At 32.9% G+C, this 22,944-nt stretch overlaps 1 protein-coding gene and 1 long non-coding RNA gene across 2 annotated transcripts in view; both read left to right on the forward strand.

Moving 5' to 3' along the window:
* Positions 1–18,276, forward strand: part of LOC145686568 (uncharacterized) — an 86,796-nt gene extending 68,520 nt beyond the window's left edge. Inside the window, exon 3 of the long non-coding RNA XR_014131621.1 lies at positions 17,517–18,276. This is a non-coding gene — a long non-coding RNA (uncharacterized LOC145686568). The remainder of the gene's footprint in view (positions 1–17,516) is intronic.
* Positions 18,277–18,636: 360 nt separating this feature from the next.
* On the forward strand, positions 18,637–22,729 carry LOC145686567 (lumican-like). The gene has a single exon (XM_081760007.1). The coding sequence runs from the start codon at positions 18,730–18,732 to the stop codon at positions 19,807–19,809; it is 1,080 nt and encodes a 359-aa protein (XP_081616133.1). The 5' UTR covers positions 18,637–18,729; the 3' UTR covers positions 19,810–22,729.
* Positions 22,730–22,944: the final 215 nt, after the last annotated feature.

A 22,944-nucleotide genomic window follows, 5' to 3' on the forward strand; every position in this document is an offset into this window, starting at 1 on the left:
CTATCGATCAGTGTAGTAGAGGTGGTGGTGTTTTGCTAGCTGTTAAAACAAATATAAATTGTCAAAGGAGATTTGATTTGGAATCTGAAATTGAGTGTGTTTGGATTGAGATTGACACGTCCAATGGGAAAAAATTATTAGTTGCATGCTGTTATTTTCATCCAACTTATCCTGTCACAAGTTTTACGAATTATCTTAATCATATTGTTTCCAAAGTGAACTTTTTGAACTATGAAGTAGTGATTATTGGTGATTTTAATATATCTAAAGTGGACTGGACGAATAGAAATCTATCAAACGATATAAACTATTATTCTAAAACCAAGGCGAAAATCCTATTTAATTTTTTAGATGATATGAATTTGAACGTTGTTTCAGGAACATCTGGTCTTGATTTAATTTTGTACAACACTTATGTTCAATCTAATAATTCAGTAGTATCTCTGGTTCCGCCCGATCAGTATCATGATCCGATTGAGATTACTGTTAAATTATTATCTCTTATACGTGAGATACCTAGAGATAGCTTTTTGTTATATCAAAAGGGTGATTATCTTTCTTTATATAAAGAAATTGAAGGGTTCCCCTGGGCCAATATTTTGTTGAATACAGATATTGATCTTGTTGCTCAAAATATTAATGATGTTATATTGAATGCAATCAGAAACAATGTTCCTCTAGTAACCAAATCAATTTCTAAGTATCCGAGATGGTATTCTCGTAATTTAATTTATTTGCTTAAAAAAAAAAGAATAATGCTCATAAAAAGTATAAAAGAACCCAATCTCTTCAAGATTATAATATTTTCTCTAAACTTCGTTCTGATTTTAAGAAGCAACTTATTATTGATAAAACTAAATATTATAATAAGATTGAGAATAGTTTAAAAAATAATCCCAAAAGATTTTGGAAGTATACAAGTAATAAAATAAATGGTAAAGATGGACATAAGGCAATATTAGTCGATGACGAATTTCTTTCCGACCCTCAATTGATATCTGAAGCCATGGCTAAACATTTTGCAGCTGTTTATCATAAAGATGATATTAATGTGAATGATAATAATGATACTTTTATGGCTAGTCAATTTTGTAGTGATCAAATATTTTTTTCTACTAAACAGGTAATAGATGTTATTAAATCTTTAAATGCTAAAGCTTCTGTAGGTCTTGATCTAATTCCGATTTTTATAATAAAAGGTATATCTGATATAATTGCACCAATTTTGACATCATTGTTTAATTGGAGTTTAGCATCTTGTTTCTATCCTAGTATATGGAAGACTGTTGTGGTTACTCCAATTCCAAAAACTGATGGTAGGTCTGTAACTGATTATAGACCTATTTCTATTCTTGATGTAATACCAAAAATTTTTGATCAGCTTATTTACAATTATCTTTATAGTTCTGTTGAACATTCTATTATACCTGAACAGTATGGCTTTTTAAAGGGTAAATCAACTGAACTAAATTTGAATAAATTTCTGACCTTGGTTTCTCCTGTTGTATATAAACGTGGTCAAGTTGATACTATTTATTTTGATTTTGCTAAAGCCTTCGATAAAATATCCCATCATAAGCTTCTTAATAAACTTCATTTCTTTGAAATCTTCAAATCCTTGATTCACTGGTTCGCTTCTTACTTGTTTGATCGTAAATTCGTAGTTAGATATATGGGTTCTAAGTCATCTGTTTTCAAGATTTCTTCGGGTGTTCCTCAAGGATCCAATTTGGGTCCATTATTATTTTTAATATATGTGAATGATATTGGTAATTATTTGAAATGTCCTTTTCTACTGTAAGCTGAAGATCTCAAGATATTTTCTGAAATAACTTGTAATCAGGATCACCTTAAATTACAAGCTGATATTACCTCAGTTTACCAATGGTCTGTACAAAATTTACTTCCATTAAACAAGAATAAAACAAAAAGTATAGCGTTCTCCAGGAAAACGAATATATCGTATTTTTCTTATTCAATAAATCAGTATAGAATACAACCTGTTTCAATTAACAAAGATTTAGGTGTTATGATTGATTCTAAATTACTTTTTGACCATCATGTTTCAACCATGGTTTCCAAGGCTAGAAGGAATCTGGGACTCATCAAATGGGCTGCTAGAGATTTTAAGGATATTACAACTTGCAAAATTTTATATTGTGCATATGTACGTTCCCACTTGGAATTTGCTAGCTTGATTTGGAACCGTAACCTCAATAGTATTACTCAAGTTTTGGAGTCAGTCCAGATTTCCTTCCTGGCCTGGTTAAAATATAAATTTAAACTATATGATCTGCCCAATAGAGTGATTCTCGCTAGATTGGATTTACTTGCTCTCGAAGTTCGTCGTAATTTAAGGCAAATTAAATTTATTCATGATATAATACATGCGAAACTGAACTTAATTGAATATTTGTTTATTAAAGTTCCCTTGTATAAATCTAGACTTTACCGTCCTATATTGTGTAATAGCAATTTAGTTGGTTCGCCATTATTTATTTGTGTTGACAACATAAACAAAAAGTCACTCAAAATTGATTTTTTTTATTCGAATTTTTTGGCGCTTAGAAAACAGTTTTTGGATTGTTATATTTAATTAAAATACCTAATTTAACCCTTTTTTGTATATTGTCTATTGAATTTTCTTTTTTTACCCATATGGTGTATATTTGTTCATGTGTTTTAATTTTTTTTTAATTTGTTTATTTCATAATCTATTCATGTAAATTTTTAGTATACATCTTACTTGATTGAATGTTTATTGAAATGAGGATATGTTTGTAATTTTATTTTGTAATTTAGTTTGAATTAAACTTGCGTTAATGTTCTTCCCTTTGCTTTTCTTGATTGTCATGATTTCATGTATTTTAATTTCTTTTGTTTTGTTGTATTTTTTTCCTGTAATATTCTATTGTATATAATTGTATATATGACCATTATGGCTTCGGCTGTGGTCGTAATTTCTCATAATAAATAAATAAATTATTATTATTATTATTATTATTATTATTATTATTATTATTAACGCTTTTGCTGAAGTCGTTTAAATTGTTTTCTTTCTTTAAGAAAAAAGGGTCAGTTTAATTTCTTATTGTTTGGCTAATTTTTTTTTTTTGACGTTTTCATTACCCGTGTAGTTTAGTTAGATATCTAAAGTAAAAGTAGAACACTAAGATAATATAAAGTAAGCCAGCCTACGGAACATGTATGACATTATATATATATATAGGGTGGTCCAATAGTGTGAAATAATCCTAATAAATGATAAATAGTGCAAAATATAACCAAAGCAACGAAGTAGAAGAGGAATAGTTATGAGGAATAATGTTTGAGGACACATCTCAATCATCTCGCAATGTTTAATTATTGGTAATTATCTTTAATGGGAACCTAACGCTATCTAACGCTATTCTTTGTGAGATTATGATGGTTAATTTCTTGTATCACCATCAAAAGACGCTAGTCACATATGACCACCACGGTCGATTGTCATTCTTAGTTTACAATGACGGAATGTAACGGGCAGTAATGTTTGACCATGCTTTGTGTCAATGTATCATTGTTGTCTCAAAACTATTGATTCCTGCTCCGGTAGGTGTCTGGCATTCGTGAGGACAAACGACAAACACCCACTCCTCGGTTTATATCGTAAACATCTTTGCAAGGACAGACCTTCTTTGGATGGAATTCACTTCAATCACACTTGTGACTCAAAATTTCTAACACTTCATAATTAAGGTTTCGTAACTTTACGGACACTCTGTAGCTTTTTTAACACTATGGCTAGATCCTTATAAAATGTACATTAAACTACAAAGAGAAAATATTCTTGCAAACGAAGGAAGAAATGTTAAAATTCATTCCACAATTGATTCCGTTTTATGCTTAATATTCCTAATTTTTACAGCATACATAACAGACTTCACATGGCTCTACATGTAATAGCAAAGTAGAACCAGGGAAGAGGAACGAGGTGGGCATTATACAGCACCTCGAAGATCAATTAATCAATTAGGGAAATGCTCATAAAGATGTTCTCAGACACAAGAACTATAGTGGGGTAATGCGCTATCACGCTGGAAAAACTTGGGGAGTGACAGCAGTGATGTTAAGATATCGCCGTTTGGGTTCCATCAATGAATCACCCCATCTTTATATATATCTATATATATATATATATATATATATATATATATATATATATATATATATATATATATATATATATATATATATATATATAATAGCAGTCACTCTCAGCATTACAAAATTATACGTAAAAATATACACGATATTAAGACTATCAAATGTTGAAGAGTCTCATAGTCTAGCTCTAAAGATAATTGTTAGATCCTTATGAAATTCAGGAAATCAAGACCAGGAATCAGGCGTAGATTTATTATTACATTTCCTCAATGATTTGCAAGTTTCTTGTTTGTGTGTAGCAGTCTCTCTGTAGAGTAAATGGTAGACATTCACATGAGTTGACACCGACTGTTATTGATAGTGTTGCCAGACTAAGTGTTAATGCCAGAAATTAGGTGCTCTTAGACACGCTTTTATCATGGCTGCAAAATGCCTATATTTTGTGTCAATATACAATTGTTGTTTCAAAATCATTGATTCCTACTTTGGTATGTCTCTGGCATTTGTGAGGACAAACGACTAACACCCACCCCTTGACTCAAATCTTAAACATCTTTGCAAGAATAGACCTTCATTGGATGGAGTTCACTTCAATTACACTTGTGATTCAAAATTTACACGCTCCACAATTAAGGTTTCGTAACTTTACGGACACCCTGTAGCTTTTTTAATACTATGGGTAGATCTTTATAAAGTGTTCATTAAAGTACAAGGAGAAACATATTCTTTCAAACGAAGGAAGAAATTTTAAAATCGATGCACCGATGTCGAGTCAGTATGACCATACGCAAAATTAATAATGAACTTTGTCAGCAATTGAGGAGCTCCACGTTTCCGCTCCGAAGACTATCGTTAGATCATTATGAAGCGCACATGGGACCAGAAGTAAAAAATTTTCGTCCAAACAGAAATATAGAATAATAAAATTAAATATGCTTTAGCCGAATTTATGCGTGATTAGACATACAATTATGGTATAAATATTTTTGCCATTGAGGCTGGCCATGGTCTGCTCAGAAGACTGTTGTTAAGTCCTTATAAAATTTACTAACGAGAAAGCATGTTCATCCAAACAAGGAAAATTATCAAAACCAGTGCACCTATGCCTAATTTATGCGTGAACAGAGAAACAACATTCAAAAATATAATCCACTAATTAGTCCCTTGTGATATGGGTTCCACATCTCAATAACTGAACTCCTAATTAAGCTAGAAAGATAATTTTGGTATCAATATCTTCCTGAAGGATGACATACGTGTAAACCACATGCAGATATGGCGTCTATGTTGTCGAGCAAGTCCGTATCCCTATCATCTGCAGCGAGTGCAGTCTTTGTCAGCAGCTGACTGTCTGCAGCGAGAACGCTTTTGCCGATGAAACTCCGGCAGTGTGCCGTTAATCTGGTTTTCCCATCTGCAATAGTGTTTACAGATGAGATTCAGTTCACATGAGAAGGCTTCTTCAATTACCATAATGTATATGTTTGAGTGTACGACAATCCTGATGTGATGAGTCCCAGGAGACATCAACAACAGTTTGCTCTCAGTATGTGGTGCGGTATTGTCGGTAACACTTTACTAGGCCCACACATACTCCCGTAGAGGCTGACGGGAAATACCTCTCGAGACTTCCTTGAAACTCAGATTCCGAATGCATTGGATAACTTGTCCTTGGCTCTGCGTCCATCCGCGAAAATGCATATCAGTGGAAAGCTTCATCCTTGGAAGACATTGATACCTAAAATTATCTTCCTAACTTAATTACGAGCTGAGTTACTAAAGTTTAAATTCAGTCACCTTGATGGCGCCTAGAATGTGACTACTTTACACCATCAGGAGGCTCAATGGCCGTAACTCTGTAACGATGCATTTCCCGACATATGGTCATATGACTTTTTTACTTTTTTTACCCATAAAGAGTCCACCTCTGAAATTTTGCCGTACCTTTTTATTACACCCTATATATATAATGTTGTATCTTATAATTGAAAAAAAAAATACTTTTGCATTCATTTTGTTTGATAATTAGATAAAGATAGAAAGATCAATGGTATAAAAAGATGTGTTAAATAACAAATTTAAAAAGCCCGTATTGAAATTGTTTTCAGAAGCTATCCCGAAAATGTATGTCGTTGTTATAGACGACAAACAAACAAATAAATAAATAAATAAATAAAAATAAAAATAAAAAGTAGCAGTGAATTTGTGGTTTGTGCAATACAAGTTTATGTCAAAAAAAAAAAATGGGAAGAGAAATCATTTTCAAAAAGCAAAGGAAGGAAATGTAACTTTCTATTGTCTGTTTATATTAAGTTAGGATGAATGATATGAGGCTTTTATTGTATTGTGTTAGTATGTCCAATACACCTCACAGTAACTCTTGGACCGAATTTTTTAGCTTTTTATTTTTAGTTTAGTTTTTTTTTTTTTTTTTTTTTTTTTGTAAGAGATAACTAAAGCAATTTTTTACCAAGTTTATTAATTGAGTCCATCCGTTAACATGTTAATAGGTTACGATGACTAATGTATTTGTCCGTTAGTGTAGAAAGTAACTTATGAAAGAAAATGGAATATTTTAATCATTTTCTAATTTTGCTATAGATAACTAGAAAAATTATCTCTACTGAGTGTATTAAAGAAGTCAGTCTTATCCGGTAACGGTGTCTTACGTTTATACGCTAGAGCTGTCTTCAACACAATCACTCTTCAATGAGAATGTTTTTTTATTCCTTTTTTTCGGAAAAGTACTAGAAGCTATAGAACTCGTCGCTAGATGGCACAAAATTTCATCCACCAGTTGGCTTCTTCCGGTCGAAATTGAAACATTTAGTACGTGATCCTTTAGAGTAAACTAGAGTTCCGTTTTGAATTAGCTTATTTATCTCTGTTAGAAGTGTATGTGTAGTGTAATCATCAATCAACTACGTATACTTAAGTAGAAAGTTAAGATTATATATATATATATATATATATATATATATATATATATATATATATTCAGTATATATTATACACGTAATCTTAACTTTCTACTTAAGTATATTTTTACGTGTAAATAACTGTGTGTGTAATCTGTTGTAGCAGGTGAACTGTAGATTATCGTTGGCAACGTAGCGCCATAAAATTTGTCTTATTTCTCCATTTTCTGGTAAGATACACATAAGATTTAATCTCAAACACGGGCGTCTCCGTGGAGGGGACAGGGGATGTGTCCGTCCCCCCAATATTTTGTTGAAGAGATTAAATTGTTCAATGGTGATTCATATGGAAGATTAAAAGAAAGACAGAACAAATAAAGTTATATCTCGTATTAAGTGTTCGGTTGGTGTTATTAATATGTCCAATGATACATTTATATGAACGTAAAACTTGACACAGTGAAGCAATGAGGTGCATTGGGAATAATGGGTTACAAGAAAGTAAATGCAAGTAATTAAAAATTTGAAAATGTTGTTGGAGAAGAAATTGTATTGTGAATGACATGTAGAAGTCGTGGCAGAAGGAAAACAAGGGATTAAGAGGAAGACCAAATTAATGGATAGTATTAAATGTATAATTCTTATATCAAGGCGAAAGAGTTAGCTAAGAACCATGTTGATTGTACACCTAAATTTGTGGCAGCAATGGAAGAAAATTACTGTGAATTAATGACTTAAGTGATTTTACCATTTCTACACTTAACCAAAGTGCAAGAATCTAAAACTCACACATTTTAAGTTCTAAACAATACATCTCTTACATACAGAAAGCACACGGTGGTATAATTATGTTTCTCTTTATTTTCAAAGTTTCTTTCTTTTACTTATCTTTGATCAATTTGGTCTTTAAATTTTCCTCTTTCAAAAACTTAAACAAAAGTTTCAATTCTCTTTTTCATTATAACATATTTATAAGACAGTACAAAACATTACAAATGTATATTATTTATATCCATATGTATCTCACGAGTTTGGAACCTACTGGAAACAAATGAACAACAAATACTGACGAAAATACGTCATATTTATTTTATTCATTGTAAAGCTAGTATGAGGATCCCATTAGCTTATAATTGAAGCAAATTCACATTCACTCATAATTTTGACATAAGTTTAGTAATGATCTGCTAGCAATCTAGTCAACCTCGTCCCCCCTCCTCAATTTTAACGTGCCAGAGACGCACATGCTTTCAAACATCTTACTATCTTTTACTGAATGTGCTCCATCAACAGATATATTTTGTATGTCTTATAGTTGGCCATTGTCGTCTTTCTAGACTCGTAATGTAAAGCTTAATCAAGACGTACTTCAGAGTTAATTTCTGCTATATAAGTAGTGTTATTATCGAAGAATATCAATTGTTTTTTAATCGTATTCTCAACTTTCTGAAAACTATGCATAAGGATTTACGTTCATTAATATTATTTTCTTTACCTCGATGAGATCCATAATTGTCATATGTTCCATCTTTCGACATTTTGATTTCACTCAGTGCTTAGAAAATTGAAGAATTTTGTTACTTTTTCTGTTTACTATTTTTGATATCTTAGGTTAAAATTGTGTAAAAACGTTTAGTGGATTCGTACCCTTTAATAAAAGAAGAAATAATAATTTTATACACACTGAGACAGCCAGAGAAATAATTTCTTCTTCCATTTATCTCTTCTTTTACCAATAATTGCAGAAGAATAGACCATTGTTTAGATATCGATTCTTAGATGAGAACGTTTACTTTAATAGCAAGCAACAGGGCCTTAGACTTGGAAAGGTTTAAGTCTCTGATCAGATCATTCAGCTCTTCCTGACTTATTACATATGGTTCATTAGTGTCGGGCACTGGTGCGTAATTGGGATCTGACTGTGTACTCGAAGATTGTGCAACATCCTCACAAGCAGCAGGTTATTCATCGGATGAAACACTTCACAGAGTGTATGAGTCTTGTGGTACGGGTACAGGCAGACAAACATCATGTTTCACAGGTCTCCTCGCGGAATCCAAGTTAGGATACCGGTACTGTATTTTGTGCTTCATGGTTTTTGAGAAACCTTTTATGTTAGTCAGGGAAAAGTAACAGTCTGAAACATGATCACGAGGCTCGCGCCAAACCATAGGTACGGCAAACTGCATCGATTTATGTGTACCTTTCAACCATCCTGTGAGAGTAGGCGCACACGAGTTACAACTTTGTTTCGGAGCCCAAACGCGATCCTGGTCACCGATTTTACACCCGAAGTACAGATGGTAGGCTGTCTTCAGGAACGGTGAAAATAGCCTACTTTGTCCCTTGAAAATCACTTCCCCATATATGTAGCAGAATGAATATGTCGAATTGTTGAAAGTTCTCGGCATGTTCGTTTGACACAAACGTCAATATTTCACGCATAAATATTTTTCACCTACGGTATACACAGACACAGTGTAACACCACCTTCTAACACGAAGATCAACTCGAAACTGAAATATTTGTTTCACGCGACAACGTGGTGTATGTCTTGGCGTCTTTTTTCAACAATCTGTCTGTCGTCTAGACAAAAGGGAGCCGACGAATGATCGCAAGTTGATTACGAAACCTTTCTCCGTCAATAACTCATAGGCTTAGTGCATGCAGTATGGAACGACCATAAATCTTTGCAACCCAAGTGGAGGGGATACGTTTCCGGGGGGTAGTGAGCTAGAGAAAAGAATATTCCTGGGATATAGCCTAGTAACAGTTCTTGGATTAAGATAAAAATTCAGAATTATACACTCCAAACACGGAAAACACATATTAAATACGAAAAATACGATTTTTCTGTCAATTATGGAAACAGCACAGCGCCAAAAAAAAAAAAAAAAAAAAAAAAAAAACTTACGTGCTGGAACTTTCTCGATGAAATATTCGTAATCAGCGTCTTGAAATCTATCCCGTACATCCTTTCACCCTCATGGGAAGATTTTCATGCCGACCAGTGTAATTATTCAATTTTTTAGCCTCGAAAGTATTGGCATTCTTGAGGTATGCAAGAACATGGTTCGTCATGTAGCATTTTCCGTGAGTGAGTGATTAACGTTGTGTTTAGTAGGCGAGAGGTCCTTAATTTCTAACCTATCTCCGGAAGCTTTTTCTTAAATTCAAATTCTCCAAATATTACGATCTTTCTTTCCGTGCGCCATCATCTGATGCTTCAAAAACAGTTCTAATTTTAATCCGCTTACTACGGGTGTAACACTCGCAGGTACGACTGACAAAGTTTGATTCCTATGCTTTACAAAATGACAATTCTCCTCAATGCGAATGTTCTCCGATAATTTGTTCCTCATATTTGAATCTCTGTACCTTTCTCTCTCAATGTCGTTAGCAATGAATTTACATGGGATCAAATCTCTTACTCTTGAAACCAGATACAACCGCTCTCTCTTTTTACCAATGAACCATCGTGACTCCTTATAACTTCGTTATTAGTAGGCTCCAGATATTTAGATGCTTCAAACAGAAAACAGACACAACAAGAATATACTTTCAATATTTATTCCTAAAAATTAATGGGATTATAAGATATGCAAGAAAATATGGTTTATAATTGACAGGTTCTTAGTTCGAAACCCGCCAGCTAAAACTCTGAATTTTTCTAAGTCTTCATTCTTCATATGTTAAGATCTTTCTCTCCCTAAGAAATCATCTGATGCTTCAATAAAAGTTCTCCACCTTAAAACGACAACTGCTGGTGGAAAGCTCACAGATTTTACTGAGAACCTATAATTCTTATTATGCTTCGAAAAATTACAATTTTAATAAGAATATGGACGCTATCCGATCATTTGTTTTTCTAATTCTAACCTGGTATACGTAAATGTATCCCTCTCTGTCTTCATATTTGAATCTCTCTCCCTCCTCTCTCTTTCTTTCTCTCTCTCTCTCTCTCAATGTTGTCCGTCACAAACTCGTATGACATTTTATCACACGTCCGACTCTTGAAAGCAGACCTAAGCTTTTCCCAGTGACCATCGTAACTCTTTAGATTTGCTTTTAGTAAGCTGCGGATAATTAGGGACTTCAAACAGGAAACAGACACAACAGTCAGTAAAACAGTCGTTTTTGTTGTAGAAATTTCGATCTCCAAGAAGGGCGACCAATCACAGAAAGTTCATGATGTTCTGGCAAATTTGAGTAAAACTGGCATGTAAATAATCACGGCATCGCCGATGAACTAAACAACCATCACCAGTGTTTATATCATTCAGAGAAGTTGGCTGAAAAGAGATTTTAGCCGTAAGTTTTATGCAAGTCGCATTACTCTATTGGATTTCTGGTTGCATTATATTTTAGGATAAGATTTTTCTTATTGGGTGTTCAAGGAATTATTTTATTTATAAAAATTATTTAATTAATTATCATTTTTTAAAAATTCTTTTATGTGTATAAACCTTCTATGGGTATAACTTATTCGATTAGTAACAACTGCATCGAATTATGAGCAACCGTTCTCGAGATAATCGCGAACATACAAACGTCCAAACATAGACATCAAAATGAGAACCTCCTTTGTTGAATTCTGTTAATAAAATCAACAATCAATTTCAAGATCTTTCAGTCATTTTAAGAAGTCATGCTTTTGGAAAAGTCTATGTTGCAACCTTTCTTTCTGTTCCCGGAATACTATTAATTTAAAATGCGTAAAGTTTATTTGAATACTATGAAACATCACTGTTATTTTTGTATTTTAAAAAAATAATAATAATAAGTTGCTTTCCTTGCCAGAAAGTGATGTTGTTAAGAAATTTAGCTTTCTTTTTGGTTAAGTCTCACGAATTTGTTCCGAGTCTAAGGAAGTCGGTGATGATAAAGAATGAAATAATATAGTTAAGACGGTGTGAGAAAACGGGAGACACACGAGAAAATCTATGCACGTGGTTTTGTCCGCCATAAACCTTACTTGGCGCAAGCTGAGATAGAACCAGAAAGTAATAATTTCAAACAATATTTACCCCCGATGGGGGAGAATTTCAATACACAGATGATTCGCAGGGTGTAGTGCTGCGAAAACCTAGATTTAAGACTGTCTCGACTCGTCTCGAGAAAATGTTGTTTCAACTTGAAAATACATAAACTGTCTCGACTCTTCTCGGAATTTATGTATCGATTTGAATTTCGAGAAAAGACAAAATATACGAGGTAATATATAATTTTCATAAATAATAATGTAGGAAATTTATAACATTCTGATTAACGTGCAGCAAATCACAAGTTATAAGAATAAGACACCGACACAAGATAAGATAACGGTAGTTATGAAGATATATTTTTCTGGTTTTTGAACTGTCAGACTTTGAGGTCAACAATATGTTATGCCTTGTAAAATGTTGATGCTTTGATACTTATCAGTCACGCCACCATTCCTTTCACACTTTTCCAAACGTTGCGAAATTTAAAAATTATATTAAAATTTCATTTCCTATTTTCGATTAATTATATATATATTTTTAAGATGTACATATCATTGTTTATGGCAAATATGAAAACAACAGCTTTCTAAACAACAAAATTGTAGATTTAACGTTCTTACCTTTCTTGCAAGGGCGCCGATCCTGGGGGGCCGGGCCCCCCAAAGCTCATGTGGGTCCCCTTGTATTTTGATGAATATGCATTTTTATGTTTTTTTCTTGTTATATGTATTGTTATATGTATTTTTTATGAATGTCCCCCCAAAGTTACAGAGAAATCGGCGCCCTTGAGTGACCGTATTAGGGAGGAGGTTTGAAGTATAAGTGTTTGCACCCCTTTTGAATATTCATGATTGATGTAGCTAAAAGTGCAAACATTTTGCGATTTGTAGGAAAAAGGAAAAAAGCAAAGTCGTGTTTCTAGTTTATACTAATGATTCAACAACACATTGAGCAATTCTATACATATTCACCTTTACATTCAATTCAACTCAAGCCGCTTCAGATGTCTCATATATATTTTCGAAAAATTAATTTTTCAGTATTCAGACTCCGATTACAATCTGAATTGTTAAGACGCTAATGAAAGTTCCCTCAGATGTCTAAATAATTCCTGCACAATGGACAATTCGAGTACATACTAATTTTTCATTCTACCACTTGTGCTTGTTTATAAACCTTGCAGACTCGGGTAGCAAAAATTTTAAAAAGAAGACGAAGAAGAAATGTAAAGAACCAAAGATGGTCATTTTACAGCCGGGACTTATTCGGGCTCATGTTCGCTATCTTCACTGGGACTGACTTTCGATAATCTCAATGAGGATCAAACTAGTTGCAATTTGGGCCCGCTATTCACAGTAAGATTGTTGACGGCTCAATTTCACGCTCATTAACCTCATTAGGCTAGGGCTTACTAACTGCTCGGGGTCTCTATGCTCAGTGAGTATCACACTCACTAGTTATCCAGAAATGATGAGCTCCAGATGCGGCCCGTATAAGGAAAGAATTAAGTTCTTCAGGAAAAGTAACAATTTTATTACTGTAATATACTATGTAAAATGTGATAATACTGTAGGTGATATACAACAAAATGTTAAATATACATTTTCCACAACTCAGGGGCTTCCAAACTTTCTGCAGTTGAGGCACCACTCAACCACCAAAATCTGAAAGCGCCTCCAGAGTCAAAAATGAAATGTGTCATAACAAAAATACGTGTATCCCTAAGAGAAAGAATATCACTATGGTAAACTGTTTCATTTGTTAATTACTAAAGGAAATATCTCATTAACACAGGTGATCTACATTGTACACACTGATTACACCTTTTAATGTTATTAGCCGAGTTGTAGTAAGTCAGATATGTATGTAAAAATTGAAAAATATGAACAACGTGGGAATTCAAATAATAAAAACAGACACATTTAAATATTCAGCAAAATCAATGGGATAGTTAACTATGTATTATTAAAGAAGAAGGGTGCAGACTTTAGTATGCTTGTTGTATTATAACTATGTTCTTTTGTAGGATCTTTTTTTTTTTAGTCCTCGCGCCTCCCCTGACAACCTTCAACTCGCGCCGCACAGTTTGAAAACCTCTGCCATAACTCATGATACGCTACAACACATTAAAGCCTTACAATAGTTGGGGAAGCAAATAGTCCAGAAGTTATTATATATGCAGGCTTATTGCGTTCATTGGAAGGAAAAGACTTTAACTAGAATTATCCTAAATTACTATAAACTGTCAATTAATCGTTCGAAGAATTTATGAAGTTCACTTTATAGCAATAGTTTCATACGAAATTGATATCTGAAAATATGCCTAAGTATTATTATTCATATTATTATATCTGATATAGTATCAGATACAAGGACATACAATTATTAGTTTCAATTAACTGAAGTGAAATGAAAATTAAAGCAGCTATTAGAAAGCTTAACTATTGAGTTTACGCGTTCTGAGCTTTTTAAAAATAATACATGCTGGTATTGGCTTCATGCCAAATAGCTGTTTGTAAGTGAGAATTTTTTCCGAAATATTTTTAAAAGGTACACAAAGATTTTCGAGATATTTGAGACGAGTCAAGATTTTTCAAACTGTCTCCTCTCGACTCGAAAATTTAATTCAAGACTGACATTTGTATCGACTAATCTTAAATTCCAAAAAGCATGTGTCGACTCGAATCCCATCTCGTTTGCAAGTCTGGACGAGATTCGAGAAATGTCTCGACTTGTACGCATCTCTACTTATGGAGCACTATCGGATATTTTCTCCGTGGGAGAATATCCTTCTGGGTCACCGATGAAATCATCACTAGAACCAGGGATCAGTACCAGAGATGCGCGCTCTACCTCTGTGCCACTCTCCCCTTAAAATAGTAAATTGGTGTCCTAATTTAAAACTAAATGGTAACAAATAAATATTTTTTAAAAAAAGAATAGATTATTCGTATTTCTCCACATCAATGTTCGTCATTTTATTTTAATCACTAATTATTGAGTTAACCTTTAATGGAACTTCTCAAGAATTAGTTGATGTTGATTACAAAAGAAAAAAAGGTAAGTTACACAGGTAACAATTAAGACAAGATAGATCTATTTTAATTTAGAAACTTTTCCAGGTAATAAATACAAATATCTATCGTCTATCTGAATTTTGGTTAAGAGAGATATTTCTTCTACAAGTGATTTGTAGCCTGGTTCAAAGCATTTAATTACACTGTTCTACAATGATTTTGCTGTTTAGAAACTATTAACGTTTTCTTAATATTTTTGACCTGACAAATCCAAAAATGTAGTTCGTTTTGCTCTATCACGTACAGTTTTCTTAAAATACAGGGGAAAGGAAAATAGCTGTATAAATGTATATTTCGAAAGAAGAACTGATTATAATTACAAATATGAAAAGATACTTTCGATGCTATATCCTTCTGATTATCTTTGAATTTGTAATAAAAGGCGTGCAGTTACTTATTCTGCTAACATTGAAAAAATGTGTACAGTATCTGCTAGCACTGAATGATATCACAACGCGTTACACATTTGGAACGCAACAACAGCGCTGTGTAAGCTGTGATTGCGAGAACTACGGGTCGCTGTATATTTTGTTGTCGTGTCTAGTTGTGCTGTTTGTTGTTAAAACGAAATGGAACGTAGGAACTGTCGGAACAATCCTGATTACTTATGCTACATATATGGCAGATATTTAGTGCCGAAACAGAGACAAAAAAATTACATCGTTTGTGAAACGTGCTTATTGCACTTACTTCGGAATAAAGTTAGGGGTTCAAGGCAAATCATTTGCGCAACATAGTATATAATGTATGTGCCCAAGAACTGCACAAAATCTAAGAAGAAATCTCTACGTTTTGGAATGCCAATGATATGGGGTGAAGCGAAAGACCATAGTGATAACTCCTATTTCTGTTTGTGTGAGGTTAAATGTTCATATAATCAGGGACATCATATTCATATTTTCGACATGAGAGTTTGTACAATACTTTTCTGCTGACGGAAACATTTTTATACAACGACGTCAGAAATCTCATGATAAAACTCAAAGGGGATGAATATTATTCAGAGGAATGGAGGCTTTTTATTGATTCCAACGAGAGAAGTTTGAAGGTTGTACTTCTTCACAACAGCAACCAACAACCCTCTATACCTATTGCTCATTCTGTACATTTAACCATTATCCGGGCAAGTGGGGCCTCCTAGGCCCAGTAGCTTATTTTCTTTTTCGAATTTCTCAATAACCATAAATATTTCGATGACATAAAATTCTGAATTCTTCTATCTTTAGTCGAAGTTAAAGTCATGAACATATCGAGTTGGTAAGGCTAATATAGTTAGTAAGGCCCAGCTGCCGTCTACGTTACAAAAATAGCTTGCCCTGATAAGGGTTAAAGGGGACTTAACGAAAATATGGAAATGTCTTTGAAAAAAATCAAATACGAGCACAATCAGTGGCTATTGTGCTGCGATCTAAAGGTAATATGTATGCTTCTTGGACAGCAGCAAGGGTACATCAAATATAAATGCCAAATTTGGGAATGGGACAGCAGAGAACGCGATAAACACTAGACTCAAACTGATTGGCCTGTCAAAGAAAGCCGCAATATAGGAAGTAAAAATGTGAAAATGTCTGCTTCGTAGACCCTTCATAAGTCATATTACCACATTTGCATATTAAACTGGGCCTAATGAAACAATTTGTCAAAGTTCTGAATAAAGATGGTCAATGCTTCCAATATCTAGTGACAAAATTTCCACAACTTTCAAGTGCTAAGTTAAAAGAAGGAATATTCATTGGTCCTCAGATCAGAAAGTTGTTTAAGGACTCAGACTTTGAACATTGTATGACAAGTGTTGAAAATTAAGCATGGAGTGCATTCAGGGACATGTATCATAATTTCCTCGGGAACAACAAACACGAAAATTACAAGTACATTGTGTTTAATATGCTCCAGAAGTTTAAAATATTAGGGTGTAAAAACAAAGGGAAGTCTAGTTTTAGGAGTTTCCAAGTGAAAAGGCAGAAACAAAAATTAGGTACTTGTTTATCAATGACCTTAATAATTTAGAATATCGATGTTCAGTGTAGTTATTAAACAAAATAATGTTCCTTTGTTAGAAATATATAGTCATAATATTACTCTATATTAGCAGCGTTGCTGTGTAAATAGCACAATTTACGCAATTGTGTTTTCCGATTTGTGAAAAAACCTGACCTGATGGGAGAAAACTAATTGCATTTTCGAAATTAGCAACCTCAAATTATATAAAATCAGGTATCAAATCAAAAACAGCTTTCAAAAAGTTTCATTTTGCCGAGCAGTGTTATCTAATTATTTGAATATTAAGAAAATATGTAACTATTTATTTAAAATAATTTTAGATAAATATTAAAATGATTATGCAAATTTCTATACAGCATTTAAAATAATTCTTATTTTATTTATTTCAGATAATAAGAACTTCTCAGAGAGTTTGGAGATTATTAGGAGTAACTTTTAAATTAGACTGTCAATTGAATCATGGACTTGAGAGTCAATATGAAGAACTTTTTGTATACCTTCGTTTCGCTCATTCTTCTCTGTATAAGTCCCATCGCATCACGTGCCACCAGTGGGTATATGAAGAACGAAGGTCAACATTGTATTATAGTGCATTCTGTAGCCTACTCCAAAATTAACTGTGGTCATAACTTTACTGCTATTGTGTATAAGGAAGATGAGGAACTGATATTCTCATTTATATGTTTAACTTACTCTGATTTTGATATTCCTAGAAACATTTTTCTGTCGTTCAAAGATGTCAGAGATACAAGTAGAATGAAAAAAATAATAACAATTAAGAATTGTACTATAAATAGTAAATTCATGGAAGAGCTCAGTGACTCTACCAATTGTTTTCTAGAATCAACTAATTATCTTGAATTGCACCTAGAAGCTCGTAATAATGAGTCATTAGATTTTGGTAACATTTCACTCTCTAACCTCTTCAGTTGCGAAACTAAATTTTCTAAAATTTGCAACATTAGCGTATCTTATATGCATATTCAAAATCTTCACAGTGGTGTCTTTCCTACAATAACATCGGAATTATATCTTATGGATTCAGATCTATCAGAAATACCGGAGGATTTATTACGAAACCTTACCACCTTATATTATTTACACATTATTCATCATAGCCAACTTAAAGATTTACCGCCATTTATATTTGAAAACGTTACTGAACTTAGACGTTTATATCTAAGTAGAAACAAACTACAAAGGATTACTCCAAATTGGTTTAAAACAATAACTCTACTAATAGTTTTAGATTTATCTCACAACGAAATAAAATCAATTCCAAATCAAAGTTTCAATTCTCTCATACACCTAGGAGAATTATATTTAAATAATAATCCACTCAGAACGTTTCCCGGAAGGGTTGCAGAGGATCTCTATGTTGTAGATCTCAGCTTTACTGAATTATCTTTGAGCAAAGATAATTGGATATCTGAGTTTCTAAAATATGGTCTTGATTCTTTTAACATATCAAATAATAATTTATCACTCTTCAAGCTGACATTCGAAGGATATGTAAAGCATCTTTCTATTTCGTATAATTATGCTCCCAATATTACGAATAGTATAAAGTTCCTTGGGATAGGATGGCTTAGTAAGGTAGCAATGAGAAACTGTGAAATTGATTATGTTTCATCTGAATTCTTGGAAGGTGCATATAACTTACAAGAGATTGATTTAGCTGAAAATTTAATTTACGACCTTCCAGGCGAGTTTTTGTTAAATATTGTAAGTATTGAAACCCTGTATCTTGATCACAACAAACTTTCAGAAGGTCATCCAACAACATTTAATCTTCCAAAACTTCGTATTCTAACCTTAAGCTACAACAATTACACATCGATAGATGACACAATATTTATTAACCTAATTTCACTTCAAAAGCTTGAGTTACGGAACAACGCAATATTCTGTCAGCTTCAGTATTCATTGGCTCCTTTGAAAAGTTTAAGATATTTAGATTTAAGTCACAATCACATTGTGCAAGTTCCAGATTTGTCTTATCATATATTTCCTTTAGGAACTTCTCGTAAGTCTCATAGATGTCAGCAGGATGTTAACGGAACATATTTTCACATTCCACTAGATATTAAAATAATTGATTTGTCGTATAATTATATCGACGATATTAGGTTCGTCGTACGTTTTCACTTAAACATTTTTAATCTTCGAAATAACCGAATCCAAATTGACACATTTAAAAATTCTGGTCTCGTAATTGACGAAGCTTTTGAAATTCAAAACAATAACATCTCCAGGATAAATCCGAAGTGGAGGCAATGGAAAGAAATTCGTTTGCTTAATGTATCAGGTAACAACATAAAGAAGCTCACAACAACCGACTTCCTGTATTTGTCAGAAGATCTACAAATTGATCTCAGATACAATAATATAGAATATATACTTTTACATGATGGAGATTTGAAACCTGCAATTGAAGAAGCAGAATATAATGTTCAGTTGTATATGAATACCAAATCAGTGCATTGTGACTGTGATATAATTAATGTAATGAGATTCCACCAAAGTGATGTTACAATAGTTCAAGAGGAGTCAAACGTAGCAAATATTTCAGAAAGTAGTTTAATGTGTGAATCTCCACATCCCTTGAAAGAAAGATTTCTAGAAGAGACTGAGGATTGGGCTCTCGAGCAATTGTCACTTGTTGGGTTGTGTTTACTCTAATGTATACAAACACAGAGTGTAGAATGAGAGTTTACCAAACGCCATGAAGTGAGAAACGGAAAAACGTGGAGGTAAAGTTTCCACTCTTATGATCTTTACTGTAAGCCTCACTTTTTTAATACGACAGTACACCACTTTACGAGTGCCACAAAGCATTCATTCTACCAGTACAAACAGTGTACCAGGTCAAGAATCAGAAAATACCATATCTCAAAATCAGCTGAAAGTGGTTGGCTACATCATCCAATTTATATATATATATGAAAGCGGGCGAACAGAAAATAGTGAGGGTATGTATAAAAGAATGATCACAAGTGTGCTAACTTTTAGGATTTTAATATAGTTTTCCTACACTTCCACGAAGGTATCATGTCTTTTTTCCATCTTTAATATCATCTCATGATAAAAGGATTCATCTTGTTCGTCACAATATCAGTGAATGCATCATATATCGATGTTTCCAAGTTCCAAGTGTTGCTTCAGGTCTTCATGTGGTTTGTGGTAAATGATCAAAAAAGAATGGGAGTTTATTGGACTGGTTTAAAGCCCCCGTTGAAAGCCCCGGTATTGAAGCCCCCGTTGAAAGCCCCGGTATTGAAGCCCCCGTTGTGATGTTTTATGCGTCTTGTCCTTCATAACCTTGTTGTTGCGTAAGAACGTATAAAACACAAAAAGCTCAAAATGATTCGAACGTATGTGAGTTTGAAGTGGATAGTATTGTCTTTGTGGGTTTTCTGGGGATTATCCCGTTTCCTCCCATTCCCTAATTCAAGTATTTGTTCAGTATTTGTTCCACAATTATTCATCTTAATTTGCTTTTAAGAAAGAAAAATTAATAAATAAAAGTTATTTCTAAAGTACTATAAACTGAAATAGTACAACTACGCAAATATTTATTATAATGACATAGCTCTGTCAGGATTACAAAGGACTGTACATGTTCTATATTGCAGAAATGAGACCGGCACACAGCTCTTTTAAAAATGTCCTATAGTGTTGGTGGTACTTAAGTTCCTTAGGTAATGGAATCTCAATTTTGACACTGTTAGGTAACAATTTCTCAATGCCTTACAATATATTAAAAACAATTATTTATTGTGTTTGTACCCTCAACTCACGATTAACAACGTCGAAGGTTCACTTCATATTTAAAGATGTGATAAGCGAAAATAAATTATGTAATATTTTTTAACATCCTACAATTGTGCCATTTAAGTTAAAGGGAACAGATAATTTAATGTAAGTAAACAATTATGAAAGGTTTGGTGAAATGAGAATGTGGGAGAGAACAGAATAACTCGGAGAAAACTCTCGAACATGATGTCTTCTGCCACAAACTCATATGGATTGGAATCGAACCATGGATCTCTCGTACCATAAGTACGCATTCTACCACTGAACCACCGTGTCTCAGTCTGACTTTGTGAAGTAAATTTTAACAATTCTGATCTTATCTCGTAGTGTATAATCGAGAGATACAGTTTTGATTTTCTTCAAAGGTAAATAATGTCAAGTCATTACTTGTATGTATAAGAGTCTTTCTAGCAAAATGCAGCACTGATCATACATTATTTAATTAGGTAACTCTACCCAAGAAAGACATTTCGTCGATATTTATCTCAAATATCGTATTTAATCTATCGTTGTTTTTTAATTATTACATAAAAATGTAATAAATTATTAACAAATATTAGTATTAGTGATTTTATATGTCGTGATCATTACAGTGCCGTACGTCACTAGTCATATCCATCACCATACGACGTTTTGTATCACGTATACAAAATACTTCCTGAAATTTTTTTTACGTGAGAGGCTGTACCACTAACTGATGTATTAATTACTCTCTTAATGTCGGTCATTGTATTAATTAGTAATATATAGAGAAATAATTAAAAATTAATATCAATTTAATTTGCTTTTTGTTTGTATGTTAAATATATGTGTGTGACTTGATGCAGATGTCGATTGAATACAAAATTATGTTAGATATAGGAATACTAGTATATATTTATTGTAGACTAGAATATATATTTTTTGATTGTTTAAGCTAAGTTGTTTGGTTCAACTAACAACTGATGTAGTTAGAAAAATATTTGAAAATCAAATCATGTGGCGAATAACGGAAATGGGGAATGGCGGAAAGTTCATAACGAGAAACTGCATAATTTATAGAGTTTACTGAATATTGATAGGGTTATCACGTCAAGAAGGCTGAGGTGGGCAAATCATGTAGTCAGTATGGAAGAAAATAGGAACACTTTCAAAATTTTAACTGGAAATCCTATCGGAAAACGACCAGGAAGACGTAGGCGCAGATGGGAGGACAATATTAAGATGAATATTTAAGAAATAAAAATACAAAATAGAAACTAGATCCAGTTGGTTAAAGACGGAAGTCAATAGAAAGCTTTTGTGAACGAGATAGTGAACCTAAGGATTCCATAGGCCATCAATTAATTAGTTAACTAGTTCTTTTTTGAAGATTTTTTTTTGGTTATTTTGTAGAGGCTCAGTTTGTTTGAGTTCTACTAGTGACTGTTAGTGTAGGTACACTCACTAGTAGACTGTAACAGAGTTGGTAGAAGTTGACATTGGTTAGAATTAAATTTGGCGTTGACTTGATATTTTTTTAACTTCTAATATTTACAGTAATATGTATTTAGTTAACTTTATTACTCGTTTCTTATTGTGAGTTTTCAACTATGTGATTTTATACGCAATTAATGTTGGGTTGTTAGTTTACCCATAGTTACTCTTTGACAAAGTTTTACATGTAACGTTGTGTCTAAATTTAAAGGTTACGGAATCTTAGATTCTAAAAAGCTTAAAATGTTTTTATGTATATGTATGTAAAGCAAGACGTTTTAAAATTATATAAAGTTGTAATGTCAGCGTCTTCGATTTTATTTACTCACATGTTACATTTTAAGTTGAAATGTTACAAATTTGGAGATAACTAGTAATACGCTACAATTATATTACACTAAAATATTTATAATGAGGGTTGAATGTACGCTAATAAAATATGACTATCACATTATTACAAATATAGTAAATCTAGAATTTAATGACAGTGTGGTATCGTCTTTTTCTACTGGGTCTAAAGATGCTTCTAATAGATAGTGATGATCG

This window comes from Thermobia domestica, chromosome 5 (genome assembly GCF_964235325.1).
Source record: "Thermobia domestica chromosome 5, izTheDome1.hap1.1, whole genome shotgun sequence".
Classification (NCBI taxonomy): Eukaryota; Metazoa; Arthropoda; class Insecta; order Zygentoma; family Lepismatidae; genus Thermobia; species Thermobia domestica.

Excerpts from the sequence above, each read along its gene's own strand:
- LOC145686567 (XM_081760007.1), top strand. The coding sequence starts at position 18,730 with ATGAGAAACTGTGAAATTGATTATGTTTCATCTGAATTCTTGGAAGGT.